The sequence below is a fragment of the Xenopus laevis genome, chromosome 6L (genome assembly GCF_017654675.1).
Source record: "Xenopus laevis strain J_2021 chromosome 6L, Xenopus_laevis_v10.1, whole genome shotgun sequence".
In the NCBI taxonomy this organism is placed as follows: domain Eukaryota; kingdom Metazoa; phylum Chordata; class Amphibia; order Anura; family Pipidae; genus Xenopus; species Xenopus laevis.
The window spans coordinates 27,965,829-27,979,679 of NC_054381.1; the positions used below are offsets into that span (position 1 = coordinate 27,965,829).

General features: G+C 38.8%; 1 protein-coding gene across 3 annotated transcripts in view; it reads right to left on the minus strand.

Annotated features, from left to right (window-relative positions):
* The window catches only part of stam.L (signal transducing adaptor molecule L homeolog), a 30,077-nt gene extending 16,431 nt beyond the window's left edge, over nucleotides 1-13,646 (minus strand). Inside the window, exons 1-4 of one of the 3 annotated variants that reach the window (XM_018266422.2) lie at nucleotides 13,222-13,642; nucleotides 5,754-5,838; nucleotides 2,227-2,302; nucleotides 401-496 (exon numbers count right to left, since the gene is read on the minus strand). In XM_018266422.2, the coding sequence (XP_018121911.1) occupies nucleotides 401-496; nucleotides 2,227-2,302; nucleotides 5,754-5,838; nucleotides 13,222-13,261 (297 nt within the window). In that variant the 5' untranslated portion in view covers nucleotides 13,262-13,642. 3 annotated transcript variants of the gene reach the window in all.
* Nucleotides 13,647-13,851: the final 205 nt, after the last annotated feature.

The following is a 13,851-nucleotide window of genomic DNA, read 5'->3' on the forward strand; positions in this document are numbered from 1 at the left end:
TCCCTGTCAAGATTAACAGCTGGAAAAAATGAAGTTATCCTTTTCTGCCAGCGAGCTGAGCCGCATTCATGCTGCACCAGGGAAAGCCAATGAACTCCCTCTGTGACAGAGGCGCTTCCTCTCTCTGCACCTGTGCTTCGAGTTTCCCGCGCTGGTCAATTCCAATTCACCGAGTGCTAGGGTTGCCACCTGGCCAGTATTTTACCGGCCTGGCCAGTAAAAATGATGGTTGGTCCCAATGTTATCAATAGGGAAAAAAGATAAATATAGAGGAAGACCCTTATTAAAGCGGCCCAGCAGACAAACACTGATGCAGATGTAGCCATGGACGTATGCTTGAAAAGTACACTGTTATGTATGTGTTTACAACCCTATAATCCCTTGCAAACAGATTACTCACCTTATTTAAAACACTGCTTACTTCACTTGCAAAATCTCTGGAGCATACTTCTAAGTGAAAGATCTTTCCACAGTTTGACACACAGGCTCCGAGTAACTGGAAGATAATAAGAGATATTATAGCGAACAAGGACTAGATTACATACAGTAGTAAATAAGGTCTGTAAATCTAGGAAATGTTTCCATTGCATGCATAAGCACAACACATTAAGGCAATTGCCTATAACCAAGCTCACATTAATGCAACAAGCTAAGCACGTTTGTTTCTTTAACTGCCAAACTGATGGGCTGCTGTGGGATTCATCCAATCTGTATTTTCTATAGTGAAACAGAGGTAATCTACATCTATTTACACCTTTAATTAACATAAAAACATAAACAGGACTTGCGTTCAAAATGTATTCTGTTTTTCTTTTTGTAAGAAAATCCCATATTCTTTATTTTATATATTACACTAATAGATTATTGTATTGTGTTTTCCTCACCAGTAACACCCCTTGTAGACAGGTAGATTTCAAGGAGGGGTTCTTTTAACAGGGGGCTTATCTAGGATGGGTACATTTTTTAATTAAAGTTAAAAAAAAAGCCTTAGGCATGTGATGCCGAATCACCAAATCTCCATATTTATTAAACAACAATATAAAGCCCTGTTTTCAAACAAAAGCTGGTGGATCAGAAGTCCACAAACAGCAAAGCGACACATCATTATTGCCCAAAACTAATTTGTGTAAAAACAAATTTTTCATTAGCAATCTGGCAAAAAATTTACAGGTAACAGGCTTGTTGGCGTTTCAAACATCATAGAGGAAATTATGTTAATGTTTTGGGTAGTAATGTACTGAATCCACTTTTGGATTCAACCCTGATTTGCATATGCAAATTTGTGAATGGGAGGGAAAAAGAGTCACACGCGCAGTTAAAATTTCTTTACTTCATTGTTTTGTGACGAAAAGTCATATGATTTTAATGATTCGGACCCAGTTCAGCCAGGCATAAGTGTTATATTTTGGGTAGCAGAGGAGGAGTAGAGTATAACAGTGTTTTATTAGCAGAGTCATGCAGGCATTACACAACAGTAACTTTCACTTTTAAGCTACCAGGAAGTATGCACAGTATAAGTATGAGCACAGTGACATCTACAGGCCATTTGCATAAACACCACAATAAGGATTCACCCGAATCCTGCTGAAAAGGGCTGAATACCGAACCGAATTCTTGATTTGGCGCATCCCTAGTTTTGGGGTAGTAGGTTACTGTTTTGGGGCTTGCAACTTGGGCTATGCATGGAAAATGTGCACCAAGAAATTGTTGCAACATGCTGAATACCAGCAAAATCAGTGGAATTGCCAACATTTTCCAAAAAGCAACACAGAAATTTCCTACTGGCTACTGAGATGTGGAGCACATGCCTGTCATTCTGAAAAGCTTTTGTCTACACTTCAAGTACAGTACTTGAAGTACTCCCTTTTCATTTAACATTTTCAGTATTGAACATGGAAGCTTTGTTTGGTCTACACAGTGACCATAGCCACAAGACAAATAATATAAAACAGGTCTTTAAAACTGTGGGATACGGGTTCTCCAATGCCATGCCCTGGGGCAATAGTAGGGCCCTAAATAATTTTCATGGCTCCAAGTTCACCAAAGGGCACCATAAAGACCTTTGTATGACAAAACTGACCTGTAATATTGATCTACAGCACAGGTAGATATACTGATCACACAGATCCACTGTGACATCCTAAAAACATGGCTAATGCAAGGACCCAGTAATATATATTTACACGCAAGGTATAGGCAAATAACCAAGATAAAGAGGACACTTACAGTAAGTGCTTGCATTGCCACATGGGGATCTTTATGGTTCACTCTCCTCATTATGGACCGCAGACAGTCTTTAGGTCTGGCAGGAATTAAACACAATGTATTAGAATGGAACAGTTCTGTGTTCTAAATATACTATAAAGCAACACTAAGGGGCAGATTTATTAAAGGAAAACTATACCCCTCAAACAATGTAGGTCTCTATAAAAAAGATATTGCATTAAACAGCTCATATGTCAAACCCTGCTTCATGTAAATAAACCATTTTCATAATAATATACTTATTTACTAGTATGTGCCATTAAGTAATCATTAGTGATGGTGCAAATTTGCGGCGAATTTCCGCGTTTCACCGCCGGAGCATAAATTCGTGAAAAACGGGAGAAATTCGCCCATCACTATTAATCTTAAATAGAAAACTGCCATTATAAAAAATAAGGGCAGCCCCCTGGGATCGTATGATTCACGGTGCACACAAACATACCAAGCATGGAAACATGAGCCAATTAACAGACAACGTTGTGTCTTTTGCTTCCACACTTCTTCCTGTTACACCGTTAGAGCTGCAGTATTTCTGGTCAGGTGATCTCTGAGGCAGCACACAGACCATCACAAAGTACTTAAATATATATTGCAGTTTGATAAGATTTAATTTAATATGCCACTTAATTTGATAAAAACTATCTGTTGCTCAAGTATTCATTTTGGAGGTATAGTTTTCCTTTAAGGGTCAATTTTTTTTATGGTCAAAACTGTCAAATTTGACTAGGGAGATATTCAAATGCTATTCGAGTTTTTCAAATAATTCTTTTTTTGATATTCATCATACTCTGGCCCTTTAAGGATTCAAATTTGACTATTCGCTATCTAATATATCAATTCAAAAATCGGGAGTCCATATAGTTATTTAGCCAGGCCGAAGGGACCCGCCCCAGTTCCCAAGGCAATCAACTGCAGAAAAGTTTATATCAAAAACGATATAAGTCCCAAGGCCTCTTAAAGTAAAAACAAAATTTATTGATGTTCACATTAAAAGAGTATCTAGTACATACCACCCCACATATATCCCACCTTACGCGTTAGAAACGCGTAAGGTGGGATATATGTGGGGTGGTATGTACTAGATACTCTTTTAATGTGAACATCAATAAATTAATTTGTTTTTACTTTAAGAGGCCTTGGGACTTATATCGTTTTTGATATAAACTTTTCTGTATTCGCTATCTAAAACCTGCCCAATTGCTGTTTAAGTCAATGGGAGAGATCCAGGGATCAATTTTGGTGATGTTTGCAGCCTTCCTGACATTCAAGTTTTCTTTCAGAGAAAAAACTAGAATCGAGTTTGATGAATTCGATTCGGATCTTCAAGTCGTTTCAATTCGTCCGATTTGGAAAAATTTGATTTTATGAATAAATTTCAACTGGTGGAATTTCACATTTATGGGAGTTTAGGGGGTGTATTAAAAAACACACATGAATTCGAAATTCGACCTTTGATAAAAGTGCCTCTAAGAAGTTATTAACAATTTTTGATTTGTCATTTGCAATAACAAGGGGAGGTTTGCGTGCAAGAGAAATAGGGAACCGCGGAATATTCACTTATTCCCAAGCAACTCTCTAGTTACAGTCAGGGTAGACAGCTTAAGGACTTGTAAGTAAATCTATCCCAACAGGTGAGATAATGATTTCATTGACCTGTGAATAATTGAAGCTACACCTGATTCCTGATGCCCTGGACACCTGGGTTGCTACTAGAAGGCTATCGTTACACAACACTGCACAGATTCAGATGGATCAGAGAAACAATTGCAAACAAAACAAGTGCATATTAAAGTGATACGGATGCTAAAGAAACTTCTCTTCAAAATATTATTGTGCATAAGGGGTGAATATATTTACAGTGGAGACAAACATCACCAATAATGTTGCCCATAGCAACCAATTAGCAATTAAATTTCAACAGTCACCTCCAAGATAGAAAACAGAAGCAAAGATCTGGTTTCTATGGGCAACACCATCGGTGAGGTTTGTCTCCACTGTTAATAAATATGTCCCTTAAAGGGGTGGTTCACCTTTATGTTAATGTCTATTATGTTATAGAATGGGCAATTCCAAGCAACTTTTCAATCAGTCTTCATTTTTTATTTTGATACTTTTTGAATTATTCGCCTTCTTCTTCTGACTGTTTCCAGCTTTCAAATGGGGGTCACTGACCCCATCTAAAAAGCAAATGCTCTTTAAGGCTACACATTTATTATTCCTCCTTTGTATTACTCATCCTTCTATTCAGGCCTCTCCTATTCATATTCCAGTCTCTTATTCAAATCAGTGTATGGTTGCTAGGGTAATTTGGATGCTAGCAACTAGATGGCTGAAATAGCAAACTGGCGAGCTGCTGAATAAATAGCAAAATAACTGAAAAACCACAAATAATAAAAACAAATTGCAGATTGTCTCAGAATATCACTCTCTGCAGCATACCAAAAGTTAATTTAAAGGCGAACAACCCCTTTAACGTTAGCTACAAGCAATGTTGGGGGGGGGGATCAGATAAATAGTGTAAAATACTTTTATGGCAAAATTATAAATTGGTGCGATTTAGATCCACCTGCAATAACCACTTCCAAATCTCTTGATTAAAACCAGAGTCTGACGTATATCAGTGCCAATTAGGTTTATAAGTTATAGAGAAAAAGAACCCCTTATTAACCAATGTGTTAAATTACCATTGCCTAATTAGGGTTAAATTCCAATTTATAAATAGCATGCAAAACAATTGCATTTTCATGTCTCATATCTAGTGTCAGGATCTCTTTAAGATACATAAATACAATATACAGGTATGGGACCTGTTATTCAGAATGCTCGGGACCTGGGGTTTTCCAGATAATGGATTTTTCCATAATCGTCATACCTTAAGTCTACTAGAAAATCATGTAAACGTGAAATAAACTCAATAGGCTGGTTTTGCTTCCAATACGGATCAATTACCGGTATATAGGGATGGGCGAATTTGAGCCGTTTCGTCAAAAATTCGCTGCCGGCAAAATGTCACAGAAGCCCATTAAAGTCTATGGGTGTCAAAAAAATTGTTGCGCGCCGAAACTGTTTTGACGAGCGCCGACATAGAAGTCTATGTCCGTCCTTTTTTTGGCGAAACAAGGCGAAAAAAATTCGCCCATCCCTACCAGTATATCTTAGTTGGGATCAAGTACAAGCTACTGTTTTATTATTACAGAGAAAAAGGAAAACATTTTTAAAAATCTGGATTATTTGTATAAAATGGAGTCTATGGGAGACAGCCTTTCCATAATTCAGAGCTTTCTGTATAACGGATACCATACCTGTATTTGTATATTAGCGGTCAAAAAATAGATACATCACTGTGACTGCAGATTATTCTGATGAACAGCGTACGGATGTTATTACAAACGGTTTGTATCGAACACAAACTACTGTGGTACAAAAGGTTTGTAATTTCATCAGTGCATTGTTCAACTCAAAAGTTATATAAATGGATCAAGCCTTACCCTGTTCGTGACTGACCGACTTTATCACAAAGATCCAGGATAAGTCCCCAGTCCTCGGCCGTGTTGAGTTCGCTAGTTGCTTTCTCTGTACAATTAAAATCAAACAAGAATTGTTATGAAAAGTACGGTTTCCCTCAGCTGAATATGTCAAGATAGTAAAGTGCTGTGGACAACCGATTCACTTTAATTATATGGATTCCTTTATATTGAGATTTGTGTGCTGTTCTTAATGCCTTTATGGGAAACAGGCAGTGGTCCTGTCGTACAGCCAGAATTCCCGGTACAGGCTGAAGGGCTGGTTTATTAACATTGTATTTTTTTTTTCAGGATTCCAACCTTGCACTTGAAGAATGGTTTTGAAACAAGAAATTTTTAGATATTTATTAAACGTAAAAACCAGGAAAAAACGCTAACGTAAAAGTACGCCATCTAAAAGCTGCTGAGGTCATGCAGAAGTCAATAGGAGCTGTTCTTAGCAACCTGTAAAATATTTACTTACTTTGAGGTTATAAGAAGAGCCTAATATAATGCGTACTACATGTCAGGTTTTCAAGTAGGGTTGCCACCTGTCTGGTTTTGACCCGGACAGGCCACTTTTTTTTGAATCCCTATGATTGAAGCGGCAATTGGCCAATCGCTACGTCATAGCCCCAACTTTGATGTCATGACCCGCCCCACAGTGTCATAGTCCCACCCCCATTGTGCCAGGGCCCCACCCCCTGCCCAGATTCAACTGGGCCAAAAAGGTGGCAACCCTATTTTCAAGTAAACAAGACCAATGATACCATACAGGGGCATAATGATTGAGGAGGCAGACCCTGTGACTTATGGGTGACCAGGAGGCAAAGCCTCAGTTGACATTTATGGAGAATGTCTTATTAAAGTTAACTTCTAGTATGTTTTAGAATGGCCAACTCTAAGCAACATTTCAATTGTTCTTCATTTTTTTTTATATAGTTTTAAATTGTTCGCCTTCTTTTTTTTTTTTAATCTTTCCATTTTTCACTGACCCCATCTAAAAAACAGATGCCCTGTAAGCCCACAAATGTATTGTTATTGATATTATTTATTACTCATGTTTCTACTCAGGCCCCTCAGCTATTCATATTCTTGTCTCTTGTTGTAACCAATGCATGGTAGCTAGGGTAATTTGGACCCTAGCAACCAGATTGGTGAAATTGCAAGCTGGAGAGTGGCTGAATAAAAAGCTAGATAACGCGAAATCCACAAAAAATAAAAAATGAAAACCAATTGAAGATTGTCTCAGAATATTACTCTTTACATCATACTAAAAGTTAACTCAAAGGTGAGCAGCCCCTTTTGTTGTGGCGCTCAGCAACTTCTAGTTACGCCACCAATAACCCCACAGACCAGCAAATCTTTTCCAGGCCAAATCAGTTTTATTGGAGTGCATTTAGTATGCTAAAAAACGACGTACGAGTATCATTAGCTTTCCACTGTCCGAGATCCCAAGAGTAATGCTAAAGAGAGGCAGGATAGAGCTGCCGAGAAATTCTCAAGCAGAGAGATGGGTTGGAAAATGAAACATTTATCTGCCCGTGATGATTTCAATTACAGGCTTTCAAACCTCACGCCGACCTTAATCAGTAAGAAAAGCTTTTATACCACAAGACACTCACCAAATGCTTATAATTTTAACTATACATTGGCCCAAAGCAAGAGATCAGCCCGTCTACACCACTCCAGTTAAATACATGCCTCCTTGGGTCTGAGCTCAATTGCTCTGTGGGACGAAAGCAATTTTTATTGTGCTTTTGTAACAGTGGTTAATGCAATGATAGTGTTAAAGGGGAACAAAAGCTTAACAAAAAAGTAATGTAGAAATGCTGTACATTGAAACCACTATACATATCCTGGATGGGGAGAATGTCTGCGGTCAAAATGATGTCTTTACCCAAGTTACTATATGTATTTAGAACACTACCGATCACGGTACCAAACTTTTTTTTAAAGCAAGCACAAACTACTCTAGACACATTTATTTGGGGAGGAAACAAGCCAAGACTCAAACGGAATATGATGCAACGTCGACAACAAGAAGGAGGATTTGGTGTCCCTAATATCGAAAACTACTACAAGGCAGCTATCCTCGAACAATTGGCAATGTGGAATCTACCCACAAATCATAAACACTGGCTTGACATAGAGCAGGAGCTAACACATCCTCTAACTCTCCAACAAATGATGTGGACTGAATCACCTATGAAGCTATTAAAAAATAAGACTCTGTATCACACTACAATGACAGCCTTAAGAATATGGAACCATATCAAATCTAACATCCAAATATATGCATTCCCATCAAAACTAATGCCACTCAGAACTCTGGAAACAATGATACCTGATCTGTCCGTGAAAAACTGGGAAAATCTTGGTCTAACAACATTGACACAATTGTTCTCTGTTGATATTTTAAAATCATATACAGACCTGCAAACTGAATTTTGTCTCCCAAAACAGGATCATTACAAATATCTTCAAATCCGCCACCTCCTAAACACATGCCAAAAGACCATTCATCGGCAACGTACGCCTTTTGAACAACTATGCTTTCACGCTGCAGGACAAATAAAAGGCCTATCGAAAGTCTATAAAATAATCTCAACCGACACATCAGAGGTGAAACCAACTCATATCCAGAAATGGGAAAAAGACCTTGAGACAACTTTTGCATTACCACAATGGCTACAAGCAGCCAATGCAGCACTTAAATACTCAAAATGCACCAACCACATAGAAAACCAAAGAAAAATACTTTTTAGATGGTACAAAACGCCCTCTGTCCTCAACAAAATGTACCCGGACACCTCAGCCACCTGCTGGAGATGCAAGACAATGGAAGGGACTTTGTTCCATATATGGTGGTCATGCAATTTAATTGCTCCCTTCTGGAGAGAGGTTTCACAATTAATAAATGAAGCTACCACTGCCCCAATGGTACTAACTCCATCACTAGCATTATTAAACCATGGATTACAAGATATTCCTATTGACGACAGAAAATTGATTTTTCACATTCTCACCTCAGCCAGGTTACTAATTCCAAGACTGTGGAAAAAGACTGAGATACCTAACAGAGACAGCTTAATTAATCTCACAGACTCTAATCTTGCTTACGAAAAACTTACAGCAACAAGCATTCAACAATTAACAAAAGAAACCATCACCTACCTTAAATGGCAAAACTGGAAACTCAACTATCATAATGACCAATAGCATTCCAGCAGAGACTTGATTCAATACCGTGATAACCATGTATGGACTTCCATAGTAGTAGCTCCACCGTCAATGTATTAAATATGCATTAAGGAACATTTCCCCCTCCCCTCTTCCCTCTTCCCCCCTCCATCTTTCTTTCTCTTCTCTCTCTACGTCTTCCTTCATCTGTTGATTGATTTATTATGATTCTGAACAACTCAATAAAAAAGTTAAATATTAAAAAAAAAAGAAATGCTGTACATTACATTTTGTCCTTCTGTAAAAGCTCAAGCAATTTAGCAGTAAAGACCTGTGTCTCCAAAGATGCCCCAGTAGCTCCCCATCTTCTTTTCTGCTGATTCACTGCACATGCTCTGTGCTGCTGTCACTTTCTATTCAGGCCCTTTAATATTCATATTCCAGTTTCATTCTAATCAGTGCATGGTTGCTAGGGTCATTTGGATCCTAGCAACTAGAGTGCTGAAATTGCAAACTGGAAAGCTGCTGACTAAAAAGCTATAATAACTCAAAAACCACAAATAATAATAATACATGAAAACCAACTGCAAATTATCTCAAACTATCACTCTCTACATACATACTACAAGTTAATTCAAAGATGAACAAGCAGCTTGGAATGCAACACATAACATCTGGGTCTGGATTTGTCATGTTCTGCATGGGTTTACCGCACAAAGCAATGCAAACTTTATTTTGATAAATGGAAATAGACAGTAAACTGCTTTTAATATATAATAGGTTACTATTAATAAAACAAAGGTTTCTTCCCACTCAACAAAATTAAAGGCGGAGGAACAATAATCCCTGGAAACAACCCAGAACACACTCACACAAAGGTGAATTGTATAATGAAGTGCCTGCCATCTATAAGGGAAACAATAAGGGGGAAACGTCTTCACCTTTACAGTCTCTGCCTTTTAAGTTCTGTGAAAAGTAAATGTACGGTGTGATCTGTAATTATCAGAAAAAGAAGCAGCACTACCATACCTCCCAAAATTTTGGAAATAAAAAGAGGGACAAAAAAGTTCCAGTGCGCAGCTCGGCAGATTTTTTGACCACACCCATGTTTGTGGCCACACCCCTTAATTACCATGTTCATTTTACAAAATTTGGCAGCTTATGAAAGTTTGAACAAATTTTTGTGTTTTTTTTTTCCAGTTATTATAGTTTTGCTAATGAAGGTGAATTGCCCTTTTAGTTGTGAGTCTAACTTTTCCCAAGGGACCTGTTATCTTGTATTGTTACAATTACTTATTTGCTTATCTCGAAATTGTTACAAAAGTATCTTATCTGCAGCTGTGCCTGTTCTGGGCTCTCTGCCAAAAGCCAATTAATTTAGAAACGTTGTTTCTTTTTCTGGCTGTTCAGTGCAGAGAAAATTGGAACTTTCCAGGACTGCGGGTTGAGCTGTCAAAAGCGGGACTGTCCAGCTGAAAACGGGACAGTTGGGAGGTATGGCACTACAACCACCATGCCAAACCCAAATGAAGGCATTTTAGCCCAATACTTATTGCTACCCAGATGCTGTTAGAGGTAGGTACAAATGTACATTTGCCTGACAACCAATATTCAGTGGGGGGGTGAACACTGGGCACACTTGCTCCCTTATGTCAGTCTGTGCTGGTTATTTAAAGAGGCTAAATCGCATTGGGTAAAGGGTAGCTGAAGATCCTGCAGGTATAAAGGACCCAGAAGTGGTACAGGTATTGGACCTGTTATCCAGAATGCTTGGGACCTGAGGTTTTCCTGATAATGGATCTTCATACTACTAGAAAATCATTTGAACATGAAATAAACCCAATAGGCTGGTTTTGCTTCCAATAAGGATTAATTTTATCTTAGTTGGGATGAAGTACAAGATACTGTTTTATTACAGAGAAAAAATTTATTTTAAAATTTGAAATTATTTGGATAAAATGGAGTCTATGGGAGAAGGCCTTTCCGTAATTTGGAACTTTCTGGATAACGGGTTTCTGGATAACGGATCCCATACCTGTACTTCCACAAAGGCCCAGAAATTGCTGGGTTTCTGAGAAATAAAACTATGATTGTTCAGAATGGTCAACATTTGACACTTTTCTCGAGATTCTCATTTAAAAATGAAAACTCCAATTCTGGATGCCCTTATGATTTTGCATAGAGATGTTGAATGTGTGTATAGAGCAGCCCTGTGCACTGGATAAGACAACTGGAAGGAAACTACTGGAAGAAATTTCTTGGCTGATTTTGCAAGTTTCACATCCCTGGAACGGAGGAGATAAAGGGTAAGGTTTAGTAAAATTCCAACTGGGCAATCCTCAAGGAATTGCAGCAGTTTGAACTTTATCACATTTTAGGCAACAGCAAACTAGGCGATTTAGACAGTAGATGGAGGTAAAAAAAAACCCCAATAAAAAGTAAACAGGAATTAAAGACAAATGCTCGATCTAGTCTAGTGACAGGCATTGTATATGTATGTGTATATATATATATATATATATATATATATATATATATATATATATATATAATATATATATATATATATATATATATATATATATATATATATATATATTTTTTTTTTTTTTTTTTTTTTTTTTTTTCTCCCAAGCAGAGTACAGGCTCTATTAGTCCACACTTCTGGTAGTGGAAACATTTTATGGGTGACAGGTTGATAAAAGCTGCTAATTCAATCCTTAAAAATACAATTGGCTCAATTAGCAGGACCGATACTGTGATCTGGTCATTTGGCCCAAACTGGTGTTACTAGTAACTAGAGTTACGGTCTCCATTCTTTAGTGCTTTTGGTCATTCAGAGATCAATGTAGAAAAATTCTATATATAAAAAAAAAGAAGAAGAAGGGGCTTAGGGCTTATGCCTATAGTCCTCCAGCTGTTTAACTATAATGGCAGAGACACACAGTCAGATTCGGGGAGATTAGTCGCCCAGCGACAAATATCTTCTTCTTCCCCAAACTGCCTAGAATGTAAATCATGGGCAGGATGGCATTCGGAGCGCTTTATTTTCCGAAGTCGCTCGAAGTTTCCTAATCAGGGAAATTTGGGTGACTTCGAAAAACGAAGCTTTCCTAGTGCCATCCCGCCGGCGATTTACATTCTAGCCGGCGGGAAGGCAGTTCAGGGTCATTAGTAATGCTGAAGAAGAGGAGATTCGTCGCCGGGCCACTAATCTCCCCAAATCTGACCGTGTGTCTCTGCCCTAGTGGTCCCCTTAGACGCGATGATTCTTCTTTGGTGAACGACGATTTCAGTGCAGTCCGACCAATCCGTCAAATTATCATGCGGTTAGTGGGATTCGAACGATCATACATCTTACGATTTTTCGGCCGACATCTGTCAGTAAATTGATCGGCCACATTTAAAAATCTTTATGGGTCCCAGTGCAATCTATCTATGTCTGCAGGGCCAAGCAGGCAGCTACTCTTCAGTTTTGCTGGCAATATCGCCAGAAATGGTCTTTTTAGTTGATGGACACATCATACATTTAAACAATCATTTCGAGATAATCGTGGTCTCAAAATATCGACTGGATCTTTTAAAAATCTTTACATCTATGGCCAGCTTAACGCTTATACCCAAAATTGTCTGTCTTGACTTGCCTGTTGGTGAGACACAGAGACAAACTTAATAACGCTAGACAGCCCCAGGCTTCACGTTCCTGATGTACATAAATCAACAGCAGCACAATACAATACACAATTTGTCTAATTTCCTCTTTGTTCCTCCCGAAAGCCAGTCCTGCTGAACTACAGCTCCGACCAATCGTGACCCAACAGCCAAACTGAAAGATGCATCTTGGATAGACCTGCCTTCAAAGGGATCATCCACCCGGGAAAAAAAAAGAATTCTAAGCAACTTTTCAAAATATATGCCATTTTTTGAGTGTATTTGGAGTCTGGAAACAACGTGGCACAATTCATACCCTCCAGGTCCTCCAGCTACAATGTTGCACAAGTCAGAACCGGCAGTGCAACAAATATGGAACTGATAGTGTTATCAGCAGAAATCCTGTTTATAAATAACTTTAGAAAATGTTTAATGAATTTATTCGGGAAAGTTGCTTAGAATGACATTTTTATTTTATTTTTCAGACGAGAAGAGGTTTTTTTGTTTTTTGGGCGGAGTTTCCCTTTAACAAAAGGCTTCGGTCACTCACCTGCTGCCAGTGAGCTGAAACAAGGGGCCAGAGGAGCAGGGTACAGCGACAGACAAAGGGGCACCTTACCTACATCAGGATCAAACGGGTTGGATGTAAAAAGAGGCATGGCTGCTGCTGCCTGTCACCTCCGTCTCTTTCCCTGTCCCCGCTGGTCTCCTCTCCTGCCAAATCAGCGGCACCAGTAGCAGCATCTGGGGGGTCCACTCAGCTCCATGTGCCAACGAGCATGATGGGAAACAAAGCTGGCTGCGCTGGTGCCTGACAGAAAAGTCAACTAAAAGCCAGGGTTGGTTTAGGCGTGGACGCTGGTGTAAATAATGTAATAACGGTCTGGAGACGCAACCCAACCTCCCGTCTTAGTCACGGGAAGATGCAAGTAATACGGAAGTGAACAACTGAAGATGACGCTTGCAATAATACTTGGCATCGGATCCCTAAGTTTCTTCGGGAATGGAATTCGTCGATGCTCCCTAAACGGCAAGAGCTGTGCGCGCATGCGCAAAGCGAGCATTGTTTTGCTACCACAGTTCTGTCACAGCTGTGCAGTTCTAATTCAGCACTAGGGTTTTGGATGATGCTTAGATAATGTAACTCCTCACTTTGCTGTCCCCACATAAATGCAGCACCTATAGGCGATGATCTTTCAAAAGAATGGAAAATGGCCTTTTCCATAGTACATTTATTTATGTATACAAA